The sequence below is a fragment of the Urocitellus parryii genome, chromosome X (assembly GCF_045843805.1).
Source record: "Urocitellus parryii isolate mUroPar1 chromosome X, mUroPar1.hap1, whole genome shotgun sequence".
Classification (NCBI taxonomy): domain Eukaryota; kingdom Metazoa; phylum Chordata; class Mammalia; order Rodentia; family Sciuridae; genus Urocitellus; species Urocitellus parryii.
Window position 1 is genome coordinate 121,377,887 of NC_135547.1, and position 16,568 is coordinate 121,394,454.

The 16,568-nt window shown below is 38.3% G+C and overlaps 1 protein-coding gene across 2 annotated transcripts in view; it reads left to right on the top strand.

Moving 5' to 3' along the window:
- Positions 1-16,568, top strand: part of Pir (pirin) — a 103,968-nt gene that overhangs the window by 19,015 nt on the left and 68,385 nt on the right. For both annotated transcript variants that reach the window (XM_026396730.2, XM_026396729.2), the window contains exon 4: positions 14,562-14,645. In XM_026396730.2, the coding sequence (XP_026252515.1) occupies positions 14,562-14,645 (84 nt within the window). The remainder of the gene's footprint in view (positions 1-14,561; positions 14,646-16,568) is intronic.

The window sequence follows — 16,568 nt, forward strand, 5'->3', positions numbered from 1 at the left end:
GGATAGTGGCCAGTGATGCTGCTAAATATCCTATGGTGCACAGGGCAGGTCCCACAGCAAAGAATTAAAACCTGGTTTATGTCAACAGGCATAAACCACGTAGAGGAAGGGAGAACTTTAACTGAAATATTTTTTGAAAATAATCCAAATAAAGTCCAAATTTTCCCATCCATCTCACCCAAGCTACATTATAATTACAAGCAGAAACCATCCATTCATCCGAGAATACTTTCCTAAAATTCTTAAGTAGAAAAGTTGGTGTGTGTGCTTGTGTGTAAAAAGACTCTAAACTAGTTATTAAAAGATTATTTTATGTTGGGCGTGGAGGTACACTCCTGTAATGTCTCAGAAAGCTGAGATAGGAAGATCGCGAGATCAAAGACAGCCTCAGCAAAAGTGAGGCGCTGAGCAACTCAGTGAGACCCTGTCTCTAAATAAAATGCAAAATAGGGCTAGGGATGGGTCTTAGTGGTTGAGTGCACCTAAGTTAAAGCCCTAATACCAAAAATAGTAATAATAAAATAAAATAAAAGGACTGGGGATGTGGGTCAGTGGTTAATTGCCCCTGGTACCAAAAAAAAAAAAAAGAAAAGAATTGTTGTCCCCTCATTTTACAAATGAGGCACTCCCCAAGCTGAAATAATTGAATAATTGTGTTAAAGCAGAACCATCTTTAGCCTAAAGAAATGGTGATTTGTCAAGTTCACTTGCAGAGCAGGATTGGACAGGCCCGTGTGATCCCAGGCCCACACTTGTCCACTCTTCCATACTACCACTCCCTTCCAGAACAAGGTTGCCTTTCTGTACATGTGATGTTCTTTCAATACACTCACATGTTCCGATGAGTAAAAGGTTTTATTACTATTAGAAATGAGATTGCATGAGTAGCATAGATCACAGAACTATTAAACATTCCATACTTCTTCCAAACTTATTTACTATGGGACCTGATGTTTTCTGAGGTTAGGGATCCAGATTTTCCTACCTGAGAGTGCAAAGTAATGCTGTTTATCTGAACTTCTAGTTTAATGAAAAAATGAATTGTTATACCTGGATATAGAAGGACTTTCTAAAGTCACAAGGAGACCCTTCATGATCTAATAACATAATAGTTAACAAATTCATACTTAAATCACTCATACATTTTATTACAAACTAAAAATTCTTTTTCTTCTTCTGTACACTTCTGGCCCCATCTTACCCTGGGTTTTCCTCAATATTATCAATCTTTTAAGGCCCATCTGGAAAGATGCCTCTCCTGTGAATGATTCCCCAATTCTTCCAGATTGTTTTTTTACCAGAATTAATCCTTCTGTGTATCCACTGGAACTGCCCCTATTCCTCTTTATCTTTTCTTTTTAAATTTTTTTTAGTTGTAGATGGATACAATATCTTTATTTTTATTTATTTATTTTTATGTGGTGCTGAGGATCGAACCCAAGGCCTCACACATGTGAGGCAAGCGCTCTGCCACTGAGCTACAGGAACCCCAGCCCTCCTCTTTATCTTTTCTACACTTGTCTGTATATTTTAATAGCTTATCCCCTACTGGAATGGTAGCTCCCTAAGGGTAGAGAAGTAATGGTCACTATGTTCCTTCTTGATGATTCCTAACTTCCTGTTTGTGATTTTTATTATATTTCCCCCTGTGCAGGCCAAAATGCAAAACAGAAAAATGATTAAGAAAATAGTAGGGATAAATTTATTTTATTTAAAATAATGCCAAGTGTGGTGATACACACCTGTAATCCCTGCTACTCAGGAGGCTGAGGCAGGAGGATCACATGCTCAAGGCCAACCTGGATAAACATAGCCGACCCTGTCTCAAAATAAAAAATAAAGAGGGCTGGGGATGTGACTCATTGCTTAAATGCCCTTGGGTTTAATCCCTGGTACCAAAAATAAATTATTTAAAATTTTGGAAAGATTCTTTTTTATGTAGATATTGCTATTATTTCTTTTTTGATTGTTTACATGGACTTTCTTTTATAAAATGATGGCCATATAGTCTTCATGTCTCTTCAAAATTATTGAGCTCATGAAAAGCAAGGAAAGAATGAGAAAGTGCCACAGGTGGAAGAAACTGAAGAGACACGATGACATGGATCCTGGAGCAGATAAAAGACATTAGTGGAAAAATTGGTGAAATCCATATATGTATATACTTTACTTAATAGTGACATATCTAATCAATGGGTACAAACTTACACTTAGGGGAAAAATTTCTGGTAAAAATTGCTTACAGCCTCCCTAAGTTACTGAGGCTGGATTTGAACCTGTGATCCTACTGCCTCAGCCTCCTGAGCCACTGGAATTACAGGTGTGTGCCACCACGCCCAGCTATAATATTTCAAATTAAATATTAAAACCAAAGGGAAATTGACACAAGCCTCTCAAACCTGTACCTATGTAAGAGCCCTACAAGCCCCAATCTGCCTAGGACTCTGTGCTGGAGTAGTTTTCAGGCACTTCATTCGCAGGTGTCTCCCTGGACAATTTTTGATCAGAGTTTGAGCTGATCAGAATAACTTCCCTCTAAACTACAACATAGCTGGTGCTTTGGCGATAAGATGGCAGCCTGCTATACTGACACTCAGTTCTTAAGCTCAGGTGCCATGCATGTGCTAGAAGGTGTATTTACTTATCCTGGTTTGGTGAGGCGTGATTGTGGAAGTGAGCACACATCATTTGGGTCAGCAGAGGGCGCTCTTAAGCAACAGTCGTAGTAACTACCTACTTTCTCCACTGGGTGTGGACAGAAGACTGTTGCATGGGGGAGATTTTGTGTAATCGTAGAAGTTGGCAAATCATTCCTTTGAGGACCCTTAAATATAACGTGGAAGGTAAAACAATGCAAGTAAAGCACCTTTATTACATTTTATAGAATATAGGTGGTACCAGTTAGGAAGCTGGGCTACTGATTACATAGACAGGCAGCAGTAGTTTGTCCAAAGAGATTCCTCAACAGTTTGAACTTGTTCTGGATTCAAAGAGGAAGAGACATCCTATCCCTGTGATTCTAGAAGTAGATGCTGCAATTCAGCTTGCCTGAATACTTAGGTCTGTGAATATGATTAATGTGCATGTCTAGAAATTTTAATCAGAATAAAAGGAAAATGAGTAGGTTTGGGAGACTTTTGAGAATGTGAACAACAGAAAAATATGAGGAAAATAGCCAGATTTCTCTCTCTCTCTCTCTCTCTCTCTCTCTCTCTCTCTCTTTCTCTTTGTAGTTAGATATTATCGGGTAGAACTCCTCAATGTCCATACCAATGAAGGACTCTATATGATCACTTCAAATCAGGATACTTCGGCTCTGGGTCCCTTGGCTAAGCTCTTCTTTTCACTTAGGAATCATGAAACCTATTATCAGCTTTGCATACTGAGGCATGAGATCCTTTCTCTGAGCTAGCCAGTTCACCTGAAGCCACTGACATTGGTAATGTCCTGTTGTTACCTGTGTGAAACCCCTACAATCTGGCTGCTATTGCAACACCTGCCAGATCTGTCAGAGGAACCACTGTGTTTGCAACACTATGTTACATGGCATCAGCATTTGTGAGGCAACTGGGGAGGGTGAAAATAGTTTTATTTTCAGAGACAGAAAATGTTGATTTAGGTCCTTGCTCTGCTCTTAGGAACCACACACAATTGTACTTGGCCACAATGTTTTCATCAGCAATGTGTAGATGATGATATGTACCCAGCGTCAGATGCTTTGTAAAGGCTGAAATTCTATGCAAAGGCAAGATGTCATTCGTTCATTCATTCATCCAGCAAATCTTCAGTGTCAGCTGTATGCTGGGTTTTGTTGAAGATGAGTTTAAAAAAAGTCCTTGCCCTCAAGGATTTTATGTTCTTTTAGGGAAGATGGATAATAAATGAATAACCAAATAATTTTATAATATAGTGTTATGTAGTAAAAAATCTGGAAGAAACAAATCGGGGTATGAGATAAAGATTAGATTGATATGAAACTGTAAAATTAATATGTGATATTAATTATAATAATAATAAAAACTAGATTGATAAATTACATGTAATGGGCTGGTCGAGGCAGGTTTACTTAGGCAGTGACATTGAGCCTGAATGAAGTGAGGAAGTGAACCATGAGAACGTTGGGGGAAATATATATCAGAAAGCATGAGGGTCTGAGGGAGGACCCACAAATGGGATCTCTGCCCAAGGAGGTGTAACAGATGGGCTAACTCTAGAACTTACTGAGCAGGTACTTTGCACACATGACCTCATAGCTTCCTTCCAAGGTCCTTTTTTTTTTTTTTGGTACTTGACCACAGAGCCACATCCCCAGCCCTATTTTGCATTTTATTTAGAGACAGGGTCTCATTGAGTTGCTTAGTGCCTCACCATTGCTGAGGCTGGCTTTGAACTTGCAATCCTCCTGCCTCAGCCTCCAGAGCTGCTGAGATTATAGGCATGCGCTAGCACACCCAGCCCAATGTTCATTTTTACATGCATAAATTGAGCCTCCAAGAAATTAAAGGACTTCACCCCACATCTCGCACCTGGTAAATAGCAAACTTGAGATTCCAACCAGGGCACCCAAACTTGACTGATTTCTGGAGACAGAGCCATGTCAACAATGGGAAGTGAAAGCAGGAGTCCCCGAAGCATCTGGGCCTCTTCAGGGTGTGACACAGAAATGTCATGAAGGGACCTAGTAGAATTTAAAGTAGTTGGGTTTGCCTGTGGGCTAAACACCTGAACTGTGTTGGTCATTTTCTTCCTTTTTAATTAAAACTACTTTTTGTTTCTTGTGAAGGTACATATGTGGGGTTTTGGATTAGATGAATCAATTTAATGGGATGATATTTTTAGGTTTTTGAGTGATTGCTCAAGTTGGCAAATCATTGTTAATCATTGTTAAATTATTTGTGTAAACTAGCTTGTGTTCTTCATTGTATGGATTCAGACGTCATATTTCTATCCCTGACACTAGTTAGCAGAGTCTATTATGCAGGCTGTTCCTTGGTGGCATTTCTCATCAGCCATATATGACCTCAACTTGTGTTTTTGTTTTGTTTTACTCAGCTACAAAGAGGCGGGGGAAAAAGCTACCACTTAAGGGCAAATGTAAAAAAAGAAAAATATAATTTCCCCTATAATATAAACTTTTTACTTTAAAGAAAAAGTCTTGCATCTTATTGCAAAACAGAATAAAGAATAATAAAGAAAAAGTCTTGCATCTTATTGCAAAACAGAGCACCAACACTCTTCCTTCTAGGTACCATTTAAACAACAAACTATATTTTCTTTTGGGTTGTAATTCTTCAGAATTAATTTATAGTTCCTTGAAGGACACCTTTCCTAAATTACATATGGCAAGTGACACTTTTCTGTCATCACTGTTATGGGTTTGTTTCTTTCTCCCTCCATACACAAACACAAAGAAATAAGAACTGACAAGGAAGCAAAAATATTTAGTAAAGATCCATGGAAAGGACTAGAAGGAGGAAAAGAGGAAGACAGACCAAGAAGCACATCAACTGCTTTAAGAAAACACCTGGTTCAGATTACAAACTTCTTACTTAATTAGACACACACAACCCTTGACTTTAAACATAACACTCAGAATTCGTCAGCCACCCACGGCAATTCTCCAGGTGTTTGTGATTATGTAATGCCCTCAAAAATCATCTGGATTGTGTCAACTCTCAGAAGTACTGCTTGACTTTTTGTAAAAAGAAATCCTCTACGGACATTAATTTATATGTAAGGTCTCAGGATAACATTTATAGCACTTAGCCAAAAATAAAAGATTATAATAAAAGGTCAGGGTTTCCTTGGTTTCTGAGGGGTTTTTTTTGCTTTAAGTAGTAAAAGGTAGGCATTATGTGTTCAGTAATTCTTCATTGACCAGACTTCTAATTCAGATTTTATAGTCTTTGGGGTGGGAGAAACGACGTTTACTTTATTAATAATCAGGGAGAAAGAGAAGGTCCACTCTGCAAACATGAAGGAAAAGGGAGATGAGTGTCTTTGCAGTCTTTGAGAACAGGGTTGAAGTTACTCTTTAAAATCAAATTTGAAAATTAAAAAAAAAAAAAACCTTCTCCTCTCTTGGTGTCCACTTAAATTTTCATCTTTAAATGAGTCACAACACAATTTATTTTTTTGAAGTTCTCTGGCATATTTTCTGATGATTAGCAAGTTGAAAGTCCTTAGGTTTGGATAACTGAAAATTTGGGGATGGAAAAGAATATGATTGGAAAGGGACTATTTGAGAACCCAAAGAGGAGCTTCAGTCCCAACACAATGGGAATGGCTTTTCTTATCCAATTATTTAAATTGAAAGTGTATATGTAGGGCTGGGGTTGTGTATGAAAGTGTATATGTAGGGCTGGGGTTGCCATTCTAGACTCACTTCTTAGAGTTTAGCTGATTGTTTGAAAATTGGAAGGTTTTTGCTCCTATTCTGACATGAATGTCCTCTATAAAAATCACAGGTCTTTTCCACCCCTAGTAGCACATGTTAAAGTCTGAGCTATATGGCCTTACATGTGATAGGGAGTTATTCTTCTTATTCTTCATATTTATTCTTATGTCTCCTTGCTTTCCTGTTCATCTCTTGTTCACCTAAGCAGGGAACAGATATTTACCAGCATCTACATGCATAGAAAGAAGCAGACCACTTACTCTCATCCCGCTGATTAGAGGCAGCATCTTTATTTTTTCTAAAATAAAAAGCTATTTCCATTAGAAAAGTAAATTAATCATTGCCAAAATTCAAACTATCAGAAAAATGGAAGATTTTCTTTCCATTTTTATTTATTTTCAATAATATATACCTGCAATCCTGTCACTGCTGTTCACATTTCGGGTATGTGTCTATCTGAGCACCTTCATGTACACTAACAATAACTGGATAAAATTTTACTGATTGAACCCATTTAAAAACACTTGTATTTGACTCCTTTATAAATGGAGTTGCTGTTCTTTGACCTGTTTTTTTGATTAAATAATCATTGATTTTTTTCTGTGTCAATAGAGATCTATACCACTTTTTATCAGTTGCATAGTATTCTCTTATATGGCTATATTATAATTAATTATAATTATATTATAATTAATCCATTACCTAGATTGTTTCTGTCTTTTTTTCTATTGTAATAAATATTGCAAAGGATAGATTTGTGCAGGCATTTTGTATTTATTTTGTCTCATTAGATTCTTTTTTTTTTTTTTAAATGTTGCGAAATTGAGTATACTTAAACGCAGAAGGGATTGTTCTTCCTTCCTTCCTTCTTGCTTCACCCTTTATTTATTTATTTATTTTTAAAGAGAATGAGAGAGGAGAGAGAGAGAGAGAGAATTTTCAATATTTTTATTTTTTAGTTCTCGGCAGACACAACATCTTTGTTGGTATGTGGTGCTGAGGATCGAACCCGGGCCGCACACATGCCAGACAAGCGCGCTACCGCTTGAGCCACATCCCCAGCCCCTGTCTCATTAGATTCTAATCTTGAAAGTATATTATTTACATTTAATTCATCCACTGGAATATAGTTTTCTATTTGGTGGGGGTTTTCTCATATGATCACTCAGTAATTCCAATACTGATTATTGGAAAATACTTGTCTGACCCTCTGATTTAAGATCACTGTTATCAAATATTAATTTCACATACAAATGACTCTTTTGTTCCTGTGTCAATGTTGTACTGTCACTGTTACCATAGTAAGTCTCTAGGTATGATGAGTTTTATAGTTAAAAACCTATAACCTCTAATTTCTGAAGCCATCTGCCTATCATCTGCTAGAGTAAAGGTTCTGCCTAGGCTGTTCTGTACACAGTGAACCTTAACAGCATTGTTTTGCACGATGAAACATGGAGAGTCCTCTGTTAGCCAGCCTGGATTTGTAGTATAGTAAGTGCTTTATAAATATTTGGTTCTAAGAACTGGTACTGAAAACGGTTAGCTCAAGAAGAGGAGGGTTTACTCTCAGGCTACAAGATAAAACTTCAACAGCACCACAATACAGGTCTTTTATTGCCTTGGTTTGGGATATGAAGAGGCATAATGAATAATAAGCTGGTTCCCAGCCTGAGTTGTCAACCAGTTGAGAAGATTAAAAAAAAAAAGAAAGAAAGAAACATGGCAGACAAACATGTACCTTCATTTCTGATAAGGCTGATATTGGAGAAGGTGGCTTACATCTGCAGGCAGGTCATGCTCTTGAAAACTAGGCAGACATACTCAGATCTCACTAACAGTGTTGGACCCCTGCAGACCACTTTTATGAGGGCTGGTCCCCTCACAGAGGCCAAGAGCCAAAGAGGACTCTTACTTTCTTGGGGGGGGGGGGGGTGGCACTGAGATCTAAGACGAAGGGGAAAGAAAGCAGTTCAGGTCTGCAAGCTCAGTTTCTTCTTTCAAGTCTACCCGACTGTGAAGGGGAGGGTGAGATACTATAAGAGGCAAAGTGTGGCCTGCGAGGTGGCACACATTTGTCATTCCAGTGGCTTGGGAGGCTGAGACAGGAAGATCATGAGTTCAAAGCCAGCCTCAGAAAAAACGAGGCCCTAAGCAACTCAGTGAGACCCTGTCTCTAAATAAAATACAAAATAGGGCTGGGGATGTGGCTCAGTGGTTGAGTGTCCCTGAGTTCAATCCCTGGTCCCCTCCCCCCTCAAAAAAGTGAGAAAACAAAAAGAAACAAAAATCAACTCACCTATTTGGAGAAGTTTTTTTTAAAAACCCACAAAAAACAAAAACAAAACAAAACAAAACAAACAAACAAACAAAAAACCAAGAAAGAGCTACACTGCCCAGGACTAGGAATGAAAATCAAAGTTAAGCCAGGCACGGTGGCACACGCCTGTGATCCCAGTGGCTCAGGAGGGCTGAGGCAGGAGGATCATGAGTTCAAAGCCAACCTCAGCAACAGTGAGGTGCTAAGCAACTCAGCGAGACTCTGTCTCAAAACAAAATTCAAAATAGGGCTGGGGATGTGGCTCAGTGGTCGAGTGCCCCTGAGGTCAATCCTTGGTAGCCCTCTCCAAAAGAAAAGAGGCAAAGTGTATTAACATTAATGAAGTTTTCTTCATGTGGAAGGATGCATCAAAAAAGGGAGCACAGGTTCTCCCTAAGCCTTTGTGGAAGGTCCTGCCCTGGTTTAATCAGCTGTGACTGATGGAGCATTACTCACATGGAATGGGTGAGAATATGGCAGTGGGAGGCTAAAGTTATGGATCAATCCAGAATAGTGCTATTATTGGTTTTATTTCTAGGAACTTTCTCATCTCCCTGTTGCCATTCCCATTTGTTGGAAGAGTCCTGTTTTTTTTTTTTTTTTTCCCTCACTTCTTAACTTTCACACATGCCTGGAATACACTTCCTGCTCATCATCACCACCATCTTTGTTTTTTTTTTTTCCTGGTATAATCCTATATACTCACCTCCTCTGAGGAGCTTTACCTTGCACACAAGTGTGAGTAAAATACCCACCTGTCCTTATCAGCACCCTGTTCTAACTTGGCAGGATGCAAGTTCTCTGTTTTACTTCCTGCCTGATATTTGTCTTTCCCATGAGAATAGAAGCTTCATGAAGACAATTAACATATCTGTCTTATCTACTCTTTTTGTTTTTAATCTCCCAACGTAATATATAGAACTTATAAAGGAATAGTGTAGATGAATTCATCTTCTTAATATTTTTAAATGATTATCATAGGTTTTATACCTTTGAATTGATGATCTTATGATTATTTCCCCCAACACAAATTTATAGGAAAAAAGATTTTAAAAACCCTTTGCCACTTATGACTTATAAAATAACTTTTTGAATTTTCATGTTAAATGGCTACTTAGGTCTACTTTTTATACTTTGTTATAAAGCAAAGACATACTACAAAAGCAATCTAGCCTGAATATATTTGAGGAGAAAATAATTATGTTTGTGTAAAACAGAAGTATCTGATGTATATGTTAAGAACTTCATAACTAGTTTTTCTTTACTTTTTTTAAAAGAGAGAGAGAGAGAGAGAGAGAGAGAGAGAGAGAGAGAGAATTTTAATATTTATTTTTTAGTTTTCGGCAGACACAACATCTTTGTTGGTATGTGGTGCTGAGGGTCGAACCCGGGCCGCACACATGCCAGGCGAGCACGCTACCACTTGAGCCACATCCCCAGCCCTTTACTTTTTTTTTTTTTTTAATTGCTGGAACTTTATTTTATTCATTTATTTGTATGTGGTGCTGAGGATCAAACCCAGTGCCTTACACATGCTAAGCAAGCACTCTACCACTGAGCCACAACCCCAGCACCCCCCCCTTTTTTTTGAGTTATTTCAGATAAGAGGCCTAACAGTGTTGGCCTATTTTTTTATTAGGCACTGGGGATTGAACCCAGTGGCACTTAATCACTAAGCCACATCCCCACCCCTTTTTATTTGTTTATTTATTTATGAGATAGGGTCTTGCTGTTATGGTTTAGTTTTTGTTTTGTTTTGTTTTTGTGGTGCTGGGGATTGAACCCAGGGCCTTGTGCATGCGAGGCAAGCACTCTACCAACTGAGCTATATCCCCAGCCCGCTGTTATGGTTTATATGTGAGGTGTCCCCCAAAAGTCCATGTGTGACACAATACAAGAGGGTTCAGAGGAGAAATGAATGATTGGGTTGTGAGAGCCTTTACCCAATCAGTGAATTAATCCCTGATGGTATTAACTGAGTAGTAACTGGAGGCAGGTAAGGTGCTGCTGGAGGAGGTGATTGACTGGGTCATGGCTATGGGGTATATATTTTGTGTTTGGAGAGTAGATACTTTCTCCCTTGCTTCCTGATCATCACCTAGAGCTGCTTCCATCTGCCATGATGTCTACCTCACCTCAACATGATGTCCACCTCATGGAGCCTGCTGTTTATGGACTAAGACCTCTGAAACCATGAGCCCCTGAATAAACCTTTTCTCCTCTACATTTGTTCTGGTTGGGTCTTTCACAGCAGCAAAAAAAAAGCTGACTAAAACACTCACTGAGTTACTTAGGGCCTTGCTGAATTCCTGAGGCTGGATTTGAATTTGTGATCCATCCTTCTGCCTCAGCCTCCGGAGCCACTGAAATTACACGCATAGGCCACTATGCCCAGACATAACTAGTTTTTTTTTTCCAATATATATATTTTTAGTTGTAGATGGACACAATATCTTTATTTTATTTATTTATTTTTATGTGATGCTGAGGATTGAACCCAGTGCCTCATGCCTGCAAGGCAAGTGCTCTACCACTAAGCTACAACCCCAGCCCCATAACTAGTTTTTCTTACCTCTTCAGTATAGCTTTTTTTTTTTCCCCTTCTTCTTTAAATAATAGTTTCACTTGTTTTTTTTAGTTGAGATTTAGGGAATTGGTAACAGTTGCAAGTTCAAGAAGTTGGTACGAAGCATAATTCATTCTTTTTAAATACTGACTCAAACTGCTATATTTGGTTGAAAATTAAGTCTGGATACATAACAATAGATGTTGGGATTTTAACCACAATTTGCTTTTTCTGGTTCATTCATTTAATGATGGTTGATAAAATTTTGAAGTGAAATTTCTGGTATTAAAAAAGATAATGACATTAGGAAAACATTGGGATAACTAAAGTATGAAAAAGTCATCCAATAATGTAAATGTTAGAAGTTGTTACCCTTAAGCCTGAGGTAAGGAGCCCTGAGTGGTTTGCAGATAAACAGCATTTTTTTTTTCATGTTCTTTTCAGGACTATCTAGGCTGATTGGCAATTCCTGTAGGAGTAACAGATGAATTTCACAAATGTTTACAAATTGAGCAAAACGGTTGTCAAATCTAAATAGAATGTACAAAGAGATCCTTGTATCTTGACACACATGACATTTTAAGTCTTACATGCTAAATTGTGCATTTTAACAATATTACCACATCCCTTAGGTAATTAAAAATTCTAAGTATTTGGTTTCTCTTTAATCCTTGTTTTCTAGGGTAATCATAATAGCCTTAAAAATGAGAATTTTAGAACTGCTTGATTTTTTTCTTATAAAAATTATGTTTTTCACATACTTATTGGCTCATTATAGGTGTACATAATGGTGAGATGTTGTTATGTAATTTGTACATGCACATGATATAGCAGTATAATTTGGCCAATAACACTCCCCAGTACTTTCTCCCTTGATTTTTTTTTTCCTTTTAGTAAAATAATGATAGGAGGGAGGCTCAACTTTCTTCTGCTTTTCAGAATTTTCCACCCATACAAAATGTTCATCATTGTTGACTGTTGATTTTCAAATTCATTTTTCTAGATCATATTGTCAAATAGAAATTTCTGTAAAGATGGAAATATTTGCCAGGCATGGTGGCGCACGCTTGTAATCCCATCAGCTTGGGAGGCTGAGACAGGAGGATCATGAGTTCAAAGCCAGCCTCAGCAACAGTGAGGCCCTAAACAATTCAGTGAGACCCTGTCTCTAAACAAAATACAAAATAGGGCTGGGGATGTGGCTCAATGGTCTAGTGCCTCTGAGTTCAATCCCTGGTACCAAAAAAAAAAAAAAAAAAAAGAGAGAGAGATGGAAATATTCTGTAATATTCCCCCCATTCATTATGGTAGCCATTAGCCACTTGGGGCTATTGAGCACTTAAAATGTGGCTGGTGCATCTGAGGAGCTGAATTAAAATTTTATTTGATTTTAATTAATTTAAACTTCAGCAGCTCCACATAGCTAGTGGCTATTCTGTTGGATAGCACAGAATTTCCATTTTTAGATTCAATATGGACATAAATACAGAAAAGTGGACTTTATGTGAATTTATTTGACATATTTCATAAGAATTTATTGAGTACCTAGTAAATTTGTGTGCCTGGTGTGAGAAATGTTTCCTTTGGACTCTCTGAATTGGCTTTTAGGGGAAGGTATGGAGATCTGAGATGCATCATCCCACAAACCTGTGAACAAGGCCTTGGTAGCAGGGACCTTACTATTTCAACAGGAGTTGCCCTCTTTCACCCTGAGCTACAGGGCCATCATCTACCTGCTGAGGGAGTGAGCCCAGTAACTGGCTGTGAGCTCTGGCATGCCAGGGCTGTTGCATCTGAAATGCTGTCAAAGACTTTGCATGGGTGGATAGTGTGACCCTGTCATTGAGATTCCCTCAGCTTGCTTTACTTTCTTAATTATTCCCAACATTTTTTTTTTTTTGTTGTTTTGAGTACCAGAGATTGAACTCAGGGGCACTCAACCACTGAGCCACATCCCCAACCCTATTTTGTATTTTATTTAGAGACAGGGTCTTGCTGAGTTGCTTAACACCTTGCCTTTGCTAAGGCTGGCTTTGATTTGTGATCCTCCTGTCTCAGCCTCCCAAACCACTAGGATTACTGAATGCACCACTGCGCCCAGCACTCTTGACATTTTCCTCAACAAATTTTTGGTGGAAAAATCAAACAACTCTTCCCTGACACTTGATACTTTTGTCTTCCCCTCTCCCAGTTTTATTGAGATACAGAAGACAAGTTAAAAAATGTACAATGTGATGTTTTGATATATGTATTCAATATGGAATGATTATCACCTCACATAGTTACTTTGTATGTGTGTATATGCTGAAGATCTACTACCTTATCAAATTTCACATATACAGTGCATTATTAAGAACTCTAATTACATGCTGTGCAGTGGGTGTCCAGAAATTTTTGATCTTATAACTGCAAGTTTATACCCTTTGACTACATTTCTGTATTTTTCCTGTATCCCTGGTAACCACCCATCTACTTTCTGTTTCTATAAATGAGATCATGCAATATTTGTCTTTCTGAGTCTAGCTTATTTCACTTAACATAATGTTCTCTGGCTTCATCTATACTGTTGGAAATGACAGGATATCCTACTTCTTTAAGACTTTGAATAATATTCTACTGTATCACAATTTCTTTATCTACTCATCCATTTGCAGACATTTAGATTGTGTCCAGACCTTGGCTGAAGAGTGTTGCAGTGAACATGGGAGAGCAGATATCTCTTCAATAATTTTATTTACTTTTTGAATACATACCTAGAAATGAGATTGCTGGATCCTGTGATAGTTCTGTTTTTTAAATTTATTCAGGAATGCCTATACTGTTTTCCATTGTGGCTCTACCAATTTACATTCTAACTAGGAATATATACGGGTTCTCTTTACGCCAGATTGGTTTCTCAGCAACCCCTTCTCAAAGCTTTACGAACTGGTTCAGGCAGTGATCATCTTCATCAACACTCATTATATTTGGCCATTTAATAATAGCCATCCTGATAGGTGTGAAGTCATATGGCATTGTGGTTTTGATTTGCATTTCTCTGATAATTAGTGATGCTAAACATTTTCACTTATACCTGTTGGTCATTTTATGTCTTCTTTGAAAAAATATGTATTCAGTTTCTTTGTCCGTTTTCTCCCCCCATGGGAAAGCAACTTGAAATAGGAGAAAATAGTTTGCAAACCATGATAAGGAACTCATACAAGCCAATAGCAAGAAACCACATATAATCTAATTTTAAATTGGGCAGAGGATCTACTTTTTCTTCTGTTTGTTTTTTAAAGGTATCTTATCTTCTGGAAGGGGGAAGCATGGATCATGAAGACTTCTGTGGACATGTTGGTAAAATGAACCCAGGAGATCTGCAGGTATAGCTAAGGGGAAGGGATTGCTGATGGTTGAATAGTTTTTGGGTGTGTCCTTGATCTTGCTCATTTCTAGTATATTCACGATTTCTGTCCTCTCTCTGTACTATTTCTGACCTCTCCCTTTTTTTTGGGGGGGAAGGGGGATCCCAAAGATTGAACTCAGGGGCACTCAACCACTGAGCCACATCCCCAGCCTTATTTTATATTTTATTTAGAAACAGGGTCTTGCTGAGCTGCTTAGCTCCTCACTTTTGCTGAGACTGACTTTAAGTTCGAAATCCTCCTGCCTCAGCCTCCCAAGCTGCTGGTATTACAGGTGTATCCCACTGGGCCTGGCTTGATCTCTCCCTTTTTGTGGATCCTTCCACTTAGCCTGGAAACCTGCACAGGTGTATTTGACCTCCTCAGTCACTTTCTGGTTCCCAACTATCTTTTTTTTTTTTTTTCCACATTTTTCAAAAGAATAATCAAGAGCAACTATCTCAGCTTCTTTTTCCTCCATTTTCCCCCTTCTGCTTACTGAATCAGATTGGTTTCTCAGCAGCCCCTTCTCAAAGCTTCACGAAATGGTTCAGGCAGTGATCATTTGTGATGTTCGAATTGCCAAATTCAGTCCTCATCTTTCTAGATCTCTCTGCAGCATCAGAGATGATTTACTACTTATCTTCTAACTCAATTGAAGGATTAGGTGTTGTCATTTAAGACAATAACCCAACTCCTGCCCCATCCCAGTCTTACCTGAGATATATGATAATTAAAAATCCCCAAGAAATGCTTAGATCATCTTTGTCAGTTCTAGAAATCTGAACACTGTATCAGATACTCTCTGGGATCATTTATATATTTGTGGGATGATAAATGCACATATGTGAATTACGGTATTTCAAAGAATACAAAATTTAAAGACAGAAAAGCAAAAAGGACAAAAAGTCATGGTGAAAGTCAATAGTAACCTCTCACTGGAGCAGAACATAAAAATAGAGCCCATCTGGAAAGGTAGACACAATGAGTGGGTGTGTCCAGATTATGGGAAGCGGGGACTGCTGGCAGTGACATCATCAGGCTGTTGGCCGACACTTTTTTTTTTTATTTTAAAGAGAGTGAGAGAGGAGAGAGAGAATTTTTAATATTTATTTTTTAGTTTTCGGCGGACACAACATCTTTGTTTGTATGTGGTACTGAGGATCGAACCCGGGCCGCACGCATGCCAGGCGAGCGCGCTACCGCTTGAGCCACATCCCCAGCCCCTGGCCGACACTTCTATCATTATAACTTCACGTTTGGTTAGGATGGTGGTTGCATAGTATTTTTCAGTCTATTTAGCATTTTCACATGAAGGATCTCATTGAAGTAAGTACTATTTTTATTTCATTTTAAAAATGAGAGAATAAGGATTTCAAGATGTTAAAAAAATAAAAAGATGCCCATGGCTGCAGAGCTAGCAAATAGTGAGGAAAGAGAACCTTTTTCTCCCCTTGTAAATCCAATGGGTGGGCCATTTTAAGAAAAGTATTACTAACCTAGGTTATGTGAAAAGGTTAACAAAGCATTGAAACTATGGAGAGATGAACTGTTGATGGAATAGGAAAATGCTTTAAATTGGGAGGATGTCTTTGAGGAACACCAATAGCTATTGTCAGACAAAAAAATTTTGGATCTCAGATTTAATCAGCCTTGTTAAATGGACGATAGAGAGAAATCTATTTATCATATGCTACTGTTACCTTTTGGAGCCCTCTTTCTCTCCCCCTTCCCTTTCTCTCCCCCTTCCCTTAGTCAATCCTTACTCTGCCTAAAAGTTTCACCTTCCGGTAAGCTGTTTTGAACTGCACCACCACATCATATGCTCTCATAGAACCGTGGCACAGTGCTGAGTGCAATTGTGAAGTCAAGAGTGATTTTATGCAATGATTTATTTAAGGA